This window comes from Sphaerodactylus townsendi, linkage group LG08 (assembly GCF_021028975.2).
Source record: "Sphaerodactylus townsendi isolate TG3544 linkage group LG08, MPM_Stown_v2.3, whole genome shotgun sequence".
In the NCBI taxonomy this organism is placed as follows: Eukaryota; Metazoa; Chordata; class Lepidosauria; order Squamata; family Sphaerodactylidae; genus Sphaerodactylus; species Sphaerodactylus townsendi.
The window spans coordinates 112,179,079-112,191,859 of NC_059432.1; the positions used below are offsets into that span (position 1 = coordinate 112,179,079).

A 12,781-nucleotide genomic window follows, 5' to 3' on the forward strand; every position below is an offset into this window, starting at 1 on the left:
TATCCTCCATCAAGCTTTCCAAAACATAGCATGACCTCTGCGACGATACGGGGGCTGCTCCGCCTGCCCTCTTTGTCCTCCGCGAAGAAGAGAGAAGAAGCTGCCCCCTGCCTTTGGTTGGAGGGTCAAGTTGGAGGCCTCCCCCTCTGGCCTGGCCAGGGCAGTGTTGGTGCCTTTCCCCCCTTTGCCCACCCACAGGCAGCTGTGTTCTCCTCCCCTCCCACGTAGCTGCATCCCTCTACCACGTGCCTGTTTGCAGAGGCAGAGCTGAAATGGAAACATCTGGGGCAGCTCAGCCTAGGTGCTGCCATTGCAGTCACATGTCGGGGGCTGGGGCGTGTTGGGGGTGGGGTATTTGGGTGGGAGTCCTCCAAGGGGCTCGGGGGTCATGATGGGGAGGGAGGCAATGGCAAAACCATCTCTGAGCACCTCCCACCAGGGTCTCCCTGAGTAAGCTGTGACTTGACAATGAAACTTAGAAAGAGGGAGGGGGAGGACTTCAAGGCCTGCCTGCAAAATCCCCAAAACGGAAACGTCAAAGTAACAGAGTTAGTGCAAGAAGTTGTGAAAACAAATTTAATCAATCAGGAGACATACTGGCTGTTCTGGGTTTCCCTGGCTGTGTGGCCGTGGTCTGATAGGTTTAGCTCCTAACACTTCGCCCGGAGCTATGGCTGGTAACTTCACAGGTCTGTCATGAGAAGAAATGTTTCTCTCTGTGGCACAAGATGGTGTGTTTTGTGAAGTTGGGTATCGGTTTTGTCTCCCTCCCAGGGTGAGGTACACCTGCATGTGTCCAGGTGGAGTTCCTTCGCAGTTGGCATTTGTAGGTGTCCTGGTGGTTTGAGACTAAGGTGACCAGACGTCCCACTTTTGGCGGGACAGTCCCGCCTTAAACCAATTTGTCCCGCGTCCCGTAGGTTTGTTGAACTGTCCCAATTTTTGGAAGGCTGCCGCACTGCCTTCTGGGCCGCTCCCGTTTCTGCAACCGCGCCCGCCTGGGTCCCGGTTCACAAAGGTGACAATCTAGTCACCTTATTTGAGAGGCATCTGCATGTGTCTGGGTGGAGTTTCTGAAGTTAGTCACACACATTCGAAACTGGTACCCAACGGCACAAAACGCCCCACACTGTGCCATGGAGAGTGACACACCTTGCCCTGACCTCCCTCTGAAGACACCAGCCGTAGACGTGGGTGAAACGTCAGGAGCAAAAACTACCAGGCTGTGGCCACACCGTCTGGAAAACCCACAACAGCCATGACTGATTGTGTTTGCAACATCTTGAGGCACTGTGGAGCGTTGCTGTGCCCAGATGCGTAAACTGTGTGTCATGTGTTCATGACGCTTTGGGAAAAATTAAGTCTTTGTTAATGCATCAAGGGTGTTGCTTTCTGGAGCTGAGGAGTGTGAGTCATGGCTGGTTTATCCTGGGACAAACTAGGTTTCAAGCCCCAGATCTGTTTCCAAATCACTCCGCAACATTCTGTTCAAAAGTCTGAGATGACAGCCCTGCGTGGGAGGCAGCTCTGCACCACGATAACCTCTGTGGATGGAAGCAGTCTATCTGTGCAGCCCTTTCCCCTGATGTCCCAGTCCTTTTTGCCTGGCAGCCCCGGTTTCTGCAGGGTGAGCGGGGGGGGAGGGGGGGGGTTACAGCAGGGACCTCCCAGGGCAAGGGGGGAGCAGGCAGGGCCTGGCTGACCCTATTAGGCTCCCCTTCTCCGTGCTGGGGGTGTGGTCCTGGCAGCCCCCCCCTCCGCCCCCCTCCAATCCCCAGGCACCACCCAGCATGTTAACCTTTTCTGAGTGTTGTCAAAGGCTTTCATGGCTGGAATCACTGGGGTGTGGTGGGTTTTCTGGGTTGTGTGGCTGTGTTCCAGCAGCATTTTCTCCTGACGTTTCGCCCGCATCTGTGACTGGCATCTTCAGAGGACCTTTTGCTTCTCTATCCACAGCAATCCGTCAAGCTGCACAACCTGGTGGAAGAACACAACAACGTGCAAGTCATAGCCTGGGTTAAACATGAAGGTGTGTGTGTGTGTGTTATGGACCCAGCAGCTGCTCCTCCCTCCCTCCCTCCCTCCCTCCCTCCCAGTTAAGAGCTCGTGTATCTAATCTGGAGGAACCGGGTTTGATTCCCCGCTCTGCCGCCTGAGCTGTGGAGGCTTATCTGGGGAATTCAGATTAGCCTGTGCACTCCCACACACGCCAGCTGGGTGACCTTGGGCTAGTCACAGCTTCTCAGAGCTCTCTCAGCCCCACCCACCTCACAGGGTGTTTGTTGTGAGGGGGGAAGAGCTTCTTCTTCTTCTTCTTCTTCTTCTTCTTCTTCTTCTTCTTCTTCTTCTTCTTCTTCTTCTTCTTCTTCTTCTTCTTCTTCTTCTTCTTCTTCTTCTTCTTCTTCTTCTTCTTCTTCTTCTTCTTCTTCTTCAAGCCATGGAGGTTGAACAGATGGAGAGAAATTAATGCCTCATTGGCTACTAGCCGGGGCAGCCGAATAGCACCTCTGGGCCTTCTGCCTCTCCTTATGGGGTGCCAGGGAGCAGCCTGGCTGGGTCGGGGGGCTCTGTTTGGGGGCTTGCGTGTGGACCCAGAGGCCTCTCCTTGATCTGGTGCGGCAGTCCAGAAACAAATCCAGGGGGTGGTTTTGGCCCTTCTGTGTCCTCTGAGCATCAGGGAACCCTCCTGGGGGTGCCTGTCAGATGAAGGTGCCTCAGAGAGGCCTCCTTGGGGGGCCGGTCCTCCACTCTGCAACTGGGCTGTCCCAAAGAGATGGGGAACCCGTTCTTCTCACTTGGTCCTTTGCAGGGCATGAGGGGGCGCCTCCCAGCTGGCAAAGAGGTTGGGTACACATCTCTCAAGGCTGTGGGGGGGGGCAGATCCCACAGGCCTTGTTGAGCCTCTGTCTGCTTCCTCTATGGCCATAACCCCCCCACCCCCCAACCTGAGGAGAGGGCAGGAGAGTCGCCTGGGCTCAACCCGCAAGGACGGCCTTCTGAGAGTCCTTCCCCTCTTTTGCTTTTGCCCCCCCTCCCCCCGCAGGTCGCCGTCAGGTGGAGTCTTCTTCCTTGGTGCCAGGAGACATCGTCCTCTTGGAAGGCCAGAAGCACTGCCTGCCCTGCGATGCGGTCCTGCTGGATGGCAGCTGCATTGTCAATGAAGGGATGCTGACAGGTAACGTGCGAGCGAGCGAGCAGGGGAGGGAGGGAGGGGGGAGGGAGGGAGGGGGCCTTGGGGTTTGGGCTGCTTTGCACAGGAAGGGTGGAGTTACTGCAGGGGACGCAGGTGAGGTCAGCTCCTTCACAAAGGCCCACAAGCCCCTTGGCCCCCCTGTTGCTCTGACGCAGCAGAAAGGCCCAGGTTCAGTCACCAGCAGCATCTCTGGGTCCAGGGAAGGAGTGACGTCAGCATTTTCAACCCGAGACCCTGGAGAGTAGAGAGGGGTCCAGGGGCCTAATTCTGTGGAAGGGGGCTCCACATGTCCATGTGCTGGAAACCGACTGCCTTCCATCCCTCCGTGGTGAACGGGGGGTCAGGGGAAGGCTTGTGCTGCCAGCCAGCCAGCTCCCAGGGGAGGCCGAGGGGCCACGTTTGTGGGCTGACGGTTCTTGGTAGTAACCTGAGTTGTGGCTGTTGTGTCCTCCTGATTTGGTTGCTTCCACTCAATCTGAAAGGCAAGTTGAACTGGAAGCCCAATATCATACAATCATAGAATCATAGAGTTGGAAGAGACGCCCCAGCAGAGGTGGGATCCAGCAGGTTCTCACAGGTTCCCGAGAGTAGGTTACTCATTATTTGTGTGTGCCGAGAGGGGGTGACTCATGGGTGATTTTGCCACGTGATTTTTGCCTTAGTTAAGCCCCTCCTCTCAGCAGTAGCGCACAGAACTTGAAGCAGTCCAGCAGGAGGTGCACCGGCGTGCGTGGCAGCCTGCACCTGCGTGCATTCGTTTCCTGCCCAAGGACCGGCGCAGCAGCTGCTTCCTTGCCACAGCCCCGCCAAGGAATGCCCCACCCCGGAATGCCTGGCCACAGCCCGTCGTTCCCCGCCCAGCCCCATTGGCGCTATGCCACAGTTTGAATCCCACCACCATGGGAACCTGTTACTGAAATTTTTGGATCCCACCATTGGAAGAGACCCCCCAGGGCCATCCAGTCCAACCCCCTGCCATGCAGGAACACACAGTCAAAGCACTCCTGAGATATGTTCATCCAGCCTCTGTTTAAAAACCTCCAGGCCTGAAGGGCTGAGAAGGGAGAGGACCTGGGGGGGGGGGGGGGGGGGCAGGGGCGCTTTGTTTGTTTATGGCATTTCTTGGAGAGTTAAACTCCCTGGCCTTCCAGTCCGGCTTGAGTGGGTGAGTGTCTTGCGCAGTGGCCAGGGGGGGGAAGGGGGGGAGCCAGACCAGCCTTCTGAGCCAGGTGGGGTGTGGTGGGCGTGTTCCAGGTGAAAGCGTCCCAGTGACCAAGACCGCCTTGCCCCACACGGAGAACACCCTTCCCTGGAAGACGCACAGTGTGGAGGACTACCGGCGGCACGTCCTCTTTTGTGGCACGGAAGTCATCCAGACGAAGCAAATGGGGAAAGGGCCTCCCAGAGCGGTGGTGTTGCAGACGGGTGAGTGAGTGAGCAGGGGCTCCTTGCTAGGAGGAAGGGGGCTGGGGGGGGCGGCAGTGCTGAAGTTGACTCCACCCAGGCAAGATACGCCTCAAGCAGAGCAGCCATGTGGCCATCTGGCCCTCTGGAGAGCCATGCTAGGGTCTCCGAGAATGTAAGAAGAGCCCTGCCTGATCAGGCCAGGGAGGGCCCAGGGTCTCATGCAGGGGCCAAACAATTACTATGGAGAGCCAGCAACAAGAAGAGTGACTCAAGAGGCCGAGGCCTTCCCCTGACGTTTCTTCCTGGCACTGGGATTCAGAGGTTGACTGCCTCTGAACGTGGAGGTTCCCTTTAGTCACCATGGCTGGTAGCTGCCGATGGGCCTCCCCTCCTCCATGAAATCTAATCCTGAAGGGGGTGTCACCTCTGCCCGTGGCCTCCCCCGTGACCCTGTTTCCCGCGGGGCCTCTCGCCGCTGCAGGCTTCAACACGGCCAAGGGAGACCTGGTGAGGTCCATCCTGTACCCGAAGCCCCTGAACTTCAAAATCTACAGAGACGCCTTCCGGTTCATCCTGGGCCTGGCCGTGATCGCCGTGCTGGGCCTGGTCTACGCCATCTACGTTTACACCAAGCACAAGGTGAGAAGAATGAATGTCCTCCAAAACGTCCTCTCCTTAACCGCCTTGCTCAGATCTTGCAAACTGACAGCCGTATCTTCATTTAGAGAATTCATCCACGTCATGTTGAGTCTCCCTTTTTTCCTCCTTCCCTTTCCCAGCATTCTGGTCTCTTCCGTGGACTCTTGACGTTTCCTGATGAGACCAAAGTAGGATAGCCTCAGGGTAGAGGTTGTAGCTTTAAGGGGGTTCTCGGGGTTGATTTGGTCTAGAGGCCACCTGCTTGCCTTTTTGGAGGTCCACAGGGTCTGCAAAACTCTCCTCTAACACCACATTTCCAAGGAATCACCGTTGTTCCTGACAGTCGGGCTCTTGAAGATCTGGCTGGTCTCTTGAGGTGCTTAAGAACATAAGAACATAAGAAAGAGCCTTGCCGGATCAGACCAGAGTCCATCTAGTCCAGCTCTCTGCTACTCGCAGTGGCCCTCCAGGTGCCTTTAAGACTCTGGGAGGCAGAGGTGTGGCTGAGAACCTTAAAAACTGAAGCCAGCTGGATCAGACCAAATCCATCAGTCCCAGCTCTCTGCTACTTGTGTGCCTTTGAGACTCACAGGCAGGAGGTGAAAAGCTTAGGGCCTTAAGAACATAGAGAGCGAGCCAGCTGGATCAGACCAGAGTCCATCTAGTCCAGCTCTCTGCTACTCGCAGTGGCCCTCCAGGTGCCTTTGGGAGCTCACAGGCAGGAGGTGAAAGCAATGGCCTTAAGAACATAAGAACTAGCCAGCTGGATCAGACCAGAGTCCATCTAGTCCAGGACTCTGCTACTCGCAGTGGCCCACCAGGTGCCTTTGGGAGCTCACAGGCAGGAGGTGAAAGCAAGGGCCTTAAGAACATAAGAACTAGCCTGCTGGATCAGACCAGAGTCCATCTAGTCCAGCTCTCTGCTACTCGCAGTGGCCCTCCAGGTGCCTTTGGGAGCTCACAGGCAGGATGGGAAAGCAATGGCCTTCTGCTGCTGCTGCTGCTCCCGAGCACCTGGACTGTTAAGCCATTTGCAATCTCAGATCCAGCTGTTTCCTTGCAGACCAACACGGCTGCCTTTGCTGCCTTCGGAAACTTCCTTCCTGTCAGATTTCTTCATTGTCTAACTTTCACACCCCTATGGTGTAAATGCAGACGCACAGAAAACTAACATGGGGAAAACAGTATGAGCGGGAGAGAGACACCCTCCCCCCCCATTTTCCCTTGATTCAGCTGCACAATAATCGTTTGGGCTAGTCAGCGGTATGCCGTCTTGTGTCATTTTTGTGGGTCCTAACGAAAGGTGTGAGGTGGGGTTGTGTTTGTACAAATGCAGGGGATCAGACTGTCTTCCTAGCTGCCTCTGCGGCTGGGCCTTGTCTGACCTTCTTCCTCCTCTCTCCAGGAGATCCGCTGCCCTGGGACCGGGTCCCCCCACCTGCAGGGCACGCAGGTGTGCTCCTTGGTGACCTTGTGCGCGCTCTCTCCCCCCAGCAACCCGGAGCGGACACGGTGGCCATGGCCCTCCTCCTGCTGACGATCCCCGTGCCCCCAGCCCTGCCTGCCGCCCTGACCACGGGCATCATTTACGCCCAGCGGAGGCTGAAAAAGAAGAAGATCTTCTGCATCAGCCCTCAGAGGATCAACATCTGCGGGCAAATCAATCTCATGTGCTTCGACAAGGTGCGTGGAAAGGCCCTCTGCAGCCGCAGGGCGGATGGGCGGGCTGTCTGTCTGTCCGTCTGTCTGTCTGTCTGTCAGGCTGGCGGGCTGTCTGGCGGGCTGTCTGGCGGGCTGTCTGGCGGGGATGAGGTAGTGGAGAGAAGAGGTGGGGTGGGGGGGGCACTTCCCATCTGACCCCCAGTCCTTTCACTTGGCCACTCTCTTTTACCTTCAGTTTCCCACTGACAATTTGGGGATAAACAAACCAGCCTACTGTGCAGGGTGGTTGTAACAATTGAGGAAATTATTATTTCGTTTAATATCACAGCTACCAGTTTTGTAAATGGCTGCTGGCCTTTCATTACAAGTCGAGCCCCACCCAGAGGCCTGGGAAGTGGTAATGCCTCAGCATAGTGTTTGTGCAGGTCCCAGCAGGGCAGCCTTCTGAACCGGACAGATGTTGATTTTGTCAATTTGAAGGTGTGTCAAGTGCAGCCCTACTTTGTCCAGAATGTCCCCCCAGGGTGCCGACTACCACTGGGACAACCTCAGCCGGTTTGTGCCATAGTCCCTGAATCTTAATTTTCAAATCGTGGTATTTAGTGACCTTCTCATGCTGTCACCAGATATGTCAATGATGGTCATTTTCTTGTCCTCAGTCATTGTGATGTCCAGGGTATTATGCGCCAACACTTTGTCCATGTGGATTCGAAAGCTCCACAAGACCTTGACCTTCTCATTTCCTGTGACTTTCTCTAGACCAGGTTCCCACCCGTTTTTAGCTGTCCTCGTGTTGTAATTCTTGCATAAATTCCAGTGGATCATCTTGGCCACTGAGTTGGGCCTCTGTTTGTACTCAGTCTGGCAGATCTTTTTGCAGCAGCTGAGTACGGGATCTACAGTTTCGTCAGTTTCCTTGCACAATCTGCAGCATCTGAGGATTTTTCGATTCTGGCCTTGATCGTATTTGTCACAACCCCCTTCTCTTCAGCGGCTTAAATCAGTGGTTTAGTTTCCTTTTTCAGAGTTCCAGCTGTTAGCCACAGCCAGGTCTTTTCGTTGTCCACCTTGTCCTTGATCTTCTCCAGAAACTGGCCGTGCAGAGCTTTCTTGTTCCAGCTTCCAGTCCTTGTTTCAATCACATTTTTTTCCTGTACTCCTGTTTGGTTCTCTGAGCTTTCAGTAAATGCCTGTTCTTCACTTCAGTCAATTTCTGTGTGACTTTCATTCACATAATCAGTCAGCGCATGTTTCTCCTCCTTCACTGTTTGCTTTATTTGCAGTAATCCTCTCCCACCAGATCTCCGGGGAAGGTATAGTCCAGTGGTGGCGAACCTTTGGCACTCCAGATGTTATGGAGTACAATTCCCATCAGCCCCTGCCAGCATTGCCAATTGGCCATGCTGGCAGGAGCATATGGGAATTGTAGTTCATAACATCTGGAGTGCCAAAGGTTCGCCACCATGGGTATAGTCTATTGCAAGGATCTGCAACCTTTTGCACTTCAGACGTTATGGACTACAAATCCCATCAGCCCCTGCCAGCATGGCCAATTGGTGGGATTTGTAGGCCATGCTGGCCATGCATGGCAGGGGCTGATGGGATTTGTAGTCCATGAACATCTGGAGGGCCATAGTTTGAAGACCCCTGGTCTATTGGTATCACTATGTGGGTGTAAGGCATAGTTCATTGTCATAAACATCTGAGCTTTTCTATCCAATGCGCCCAAATCATCCTGTGTCCAGTTGATGATTCCAGCGGTGTACCTGATGACAGGTACGGCCCAGGTGTTGATGGCCTTGATGGTATTCCCACCATTTAATTTGGATTTCAGTGGTAAACAGCAAGGGCCATAGTGAACCACCCTGGAAAATTCCTCCCTGCTTTTCTCCCGATGGGGGCCAAAGCAGCTTATCTCCTTTATTTTATTCTCAGAGCAACTCCGTGTGGTGAATTGGTAGTGTGGTATAGTGGGTAGACCGGGGTTTGTGGGATCTGAACAGATGAGTGCTTCATTAGGCTGAGAGTGAATAACTGGCCCAAGAAGAGAACCCAGCAAACTTCCATGGCAGAGCTGGAATTCAAACCCAGCTCTCCCAAATCCCAGTCTGACACTTTAACCTCCACGCCATGCTGGGTCTCCATGGACACTGAGCATTTCTAACAATTAGAATTCTGCAGGTTTAATGCGGGCTCAGCAGCCAGAGGACGGGCGTCCACTGCATGGTCTGAGGGAAGGAGGTGTTCTCCCCCCCCACCCCAAGTTTCCTCCGTGTGCCTGTGCCCCCTCCCCTGCCTCAAGTCCGTTCACTCAAGAAGAACCAGTCCTGGGGCTCTCCTGGGAGTGAGTTCTGGATCGGGGCCCTTGCCTTCCGGCACTGCAGTTGCGCTGTTCCCTTGACTCTAGACTGGCACCCTGACGGAAGACGGCCTGGACCTCTGGGGCACCATCCCTTGCCAAGATGGCAGGTAAGGCCTCCGGCTTCCTTCTTCTGCTATGAAAAATTGTCTTTGGGAATCAGGAAGCTTTGGAATCCACACCAAGACTCCGCCCCCGAGGGGAAGGGGCAACTTCAGAACAAAACACATTCTCTGCACCCTCTCCCCCCCCCCCCAATAAAATCAAGTGTAAAAATAAAATCAAGTGTAGCTGCCCAAGGCTGTCTGAGTGCGTCAGAGGTGCTTAACCCTTTCCCCTCTGACTGTTTCCCTGCTCAAAATACCCCCCTCCCCCATATCTACCTGCTTTCTCCAGGCAGAGAGCAGAATGTCTTGCTGGGAGGGAAGGCAGGATGGAGAACAGGATGGCGAGCAGAATTCCGAGCAGCAGCAGCCCCCTCCTCCTGCAGCTGCTTTCGATATTCTGGGGGAGGGGCACAGTCAACTGCCTGCCAATCCCCCTTGAGGCTAGACCCCCCGCACCCACCCAGGTTGGTCACACTAGACCCGTGGTGGCGAACCTTTTGCACTCCAGATGTTATGGACTACAATTCCCATCAGCCCCTTCCAGCATGGCCAATTGGCCATGCTGGCAGGGGCTGATGGGAATTGTAGTCCATAACGTCTGAAGTGCAAAAGGTTCGCCACCACTGCACTAGACCGCTCTGCAATTCTGTGTAGGTCCAGCTTTAGCCTGAGATGGGTGGTGGGCTTCATGCCACACCAGACCTTGGAGAAGATCACAGCTGGGCATGAGTTTGGGGGGGGGGGGCTGTGAATGGTCAAGCATGGCCCACACCCCATGAACACAGGAACCTGCCCATCATCGGTCCTTCAAGTCCAGCATCGCCTCTCCTGACTGGCAGCTGCTGTCCAGGGTCTGAGGCAGAGGACTTCCCCGTCCCCTGTTCCCTGGTCCCTTTAACTGGAGATGCCGGGGACTGAACCGGGGGTCTCCTGCGTGATGAGCAGAGACTCTTCTGCTGAGCCGTGGCCCTGACAGGCAGGGCCCTTCTGGGGAAACTTCTCCTGACTCCGAGATGCAGTGATGGAGAGCTGGGTTTCTTTCCCCGCTCCTCCACATGCAGCCTGCCGGGTGACCTTGGGCCGGTCACAGTTCTCTCAGGACTCTCCCAGCCCCACCTGCCTCACCAGGTGTCTGTTGTGGGGAGAGGAAGGGGAAGGAGCTTGTAGGCCCCTTTGAGTCTCCTTACAGGTGGGAAAGGCGGGGTATAAAACCAGCTCTTCTTCCTCTTCTTCTGCTGCATCCCTCCAGCATGTGGATGGGGAGGCCCAGGAGCCTCTGGGAGGCCAAGCGGGGCAGGAGCAGCAGCAGCCGGGCATCCTGTCCGAGTCACCTGAGCCCCTCAGCAGGCCCCGGCAGCAGAGGCCCCACCTGGGACGAGGGGAGGAGCTCCATCCTCTGTAGCCTGGGCTGAGGGCTGCTCAGGGTGGGTCCGCCTCATCCTCTGCACTGCAGCCCCCACCCCACCCCCCATGACCAGCTGGAATGTGCCCGGGGACATGTGACCCCCTGTGTCCCCGTGAGCGCTCCGCCTCTGCCTCTTTGTTCATCTTGCGCCCATAAAAGGTTTTTGAAGCAGCCACTCAAAGCTCCTGGCCTGTTTCCCAGGGAGGCCCGAAGGACACTTCCTCCTTCCCCAGCCCAGCCAAGCTTGTCGCAGGCGCCCTCCTCCTCCTCCTCCTCGTCCTCGACCTCCTCCTCTTCCTCCTCTTCCTCCTCTTCCTCTTCCTCCTCTTCCTCCTCCTTCCTCCTCTTCTTCCTCCTCCTCCTCCTCTTCCTCTTCCTCTTCCTCTTTCTCCTCCTCCTCTTCCTCCTCCTCCTCTTCCTCCTCCTCCTCGTCCTCCTGGCACCTAATGAATGGGAAGGAGAGGCGCAAGGCCACATTCCTGAGGATTTGCCGCAGGGCAGGGAGAAGGTTGCTCTGAAGTGAACCTTAACGCAAGGAGGTTTCATTAGCCTGCTGCTTCACCCAGCTCGCCAGTGGGCCCAGTTCCTGGACTGGTTTCTCGACAGGCCATGACAGGCCACGCCCCCTGTCCTGCCCCCCTGCAGTTCCCGGCCACCTCTGTGGTTCTGTGGGCCGACTCAGCTCTTCCCTCTGTTTGTGCCCCCCCCCACACGCCTCCTCTGCTTCCCCTCAGCTTCCTGAAAGCCCACCGCTTCTCCTCCGGCCAGCCTTTGCCCTGGGGACCCCTCTGCCGCGCCATGGCCACCTGCCACTCCCTGCTGGTCCTGGAGGGGAAGACCCAGGGGGACCCGCTGGACCTGAAGATGTTTGAGGGCACCGGCTGGGTGAGTCCTTGCTCCTTCCAAAAGCAGAAGTCCAGGGGGTGGGGGGTGGAGTCTCCTTCTTGGGCGGTTGTTAACAAGAGGCTGGATGGCCATCTGACGGGAGTGCTTTGAGGGTGTCTTCCTGCATGGCTGCAGGGGGTTGGACTGGATGGCCCTTGGGGGTCTCTTCCAACTCCATAATTCTAAGTCGGTTGCGCAGACAAGGGAAGGAGCTCCAAGCACGGGCAAAGAGCTCCAGGCACGGGCAAAGGGGGAGCAGCAGTGGCGTAGGAGGTTAAAGAGCTCGTGTATCTAATGTGGAGAACTGGGTGGTGCCAGAGCGCCAGAATCCCGAGGCTGCGGTTTGCACTTGCAGTGACTTGCTGTGGCTGCCAAACGAAAGGTCTCTTGAGGTCAGTCAAAAGCCAACCGGATTTGCCTCCCTTAATTCCTGGGGGCGTAACGGCGACCTGGTGGTTGGAATGTGCTTGGGCCCTCGGCCAGCTCCCTACTTGAGTTTCAGCTTCTGCGGGGCGGGGGGGGGGGACACTTGTGGCCAGACAGGTGGCACAGAGGACACCATGCTCCTACGAACACAGGAACATGTGTTTGGACCAGCATGGGGAACTGGCGTGCATATTTGGGCAGGGAGTGGAAAACTGGTAGCTTTTACCCACAAAGGTGACTGTGCAGAGTCAGTGTCCTACGGAAGCAGAGGTCTGATTTAAAGGCTTATTGAGGAAGGATTTGGTATAGTAGAGGGCAGGGCAGGGGGCTTAGCCTAAGCAAAGACTAAATCAAAGCAAAGACCAATAGTCTCGTCCTTGTCCAAACAAACAACGTAGCAGCCAAACATCCCGCAGAGCTTCGCTAATTTGGAGCAGAATTCAGCTAAAGGGGGAAATGAGGAGAAGGACAGCGGAGAAGTCGCACCTGTTGGGGCAGAGAGAGAAGAAGAAGAAGAAGAAGAGTTTGGATTTATATCCCCCCTTTCTCTCCTGTAGGAGACTCAAAGGGGCTGTCAATCTCCTTGCCCTTCCCCCCTCACAACAAACACCCTGTGAGGTGGGTGGGGCTGAGAGAGCTCCGAGAAGCTGTGACTAGCCCAAGATATTCCCCAGATAAGCCTCCACAGCTCAGGCGGC

The 12,781-nt window shown here is 55.8% G+C and overlaps 1 protein-coding gene across 1 annotated transcript in view; it reads left to right on the forward strand.

Moving 5' to 3' along the window:
• The first annotated feature begins 30 nt into the window (after positions 1-30).
• The window catches only part of ATP13A5 (ATPase 13A5), a 37,263-nt gene continuing 24,512 nt past the window's right edge, over positions 31-12,781 (forward strand). Inside the window, exons 1-8 of the mRNA XM_048506977.1 lie at positions 31-165; positions 1,957-2,029; positions 3,044-3,175; positions 4,448-4,618; positions 5,082-5,239; positions 6,734-6,922; positions 9,309-9,370; positions 11,507-11,657. Coding sequence (XP_048362934.1) covers positions 31-165; positions 1,957-2,029; positions 3,044-3,175; positions 4,448-4,618; positions 5,082-5,239; positions 6,734-6,922; positions 9,309-9,370; positions 11,507-11,657 — 1,071 coding nt within the window. The remainder of the gene's footprint in view (positions 166-1,956; positions 2,030-3,043; positions 3,176-4,447; positions 4,619-5,081; positions 5,240-6,733; positions 6,923-9,308; positions 9,371-11,506; positions 11,658-12,781) is intronic.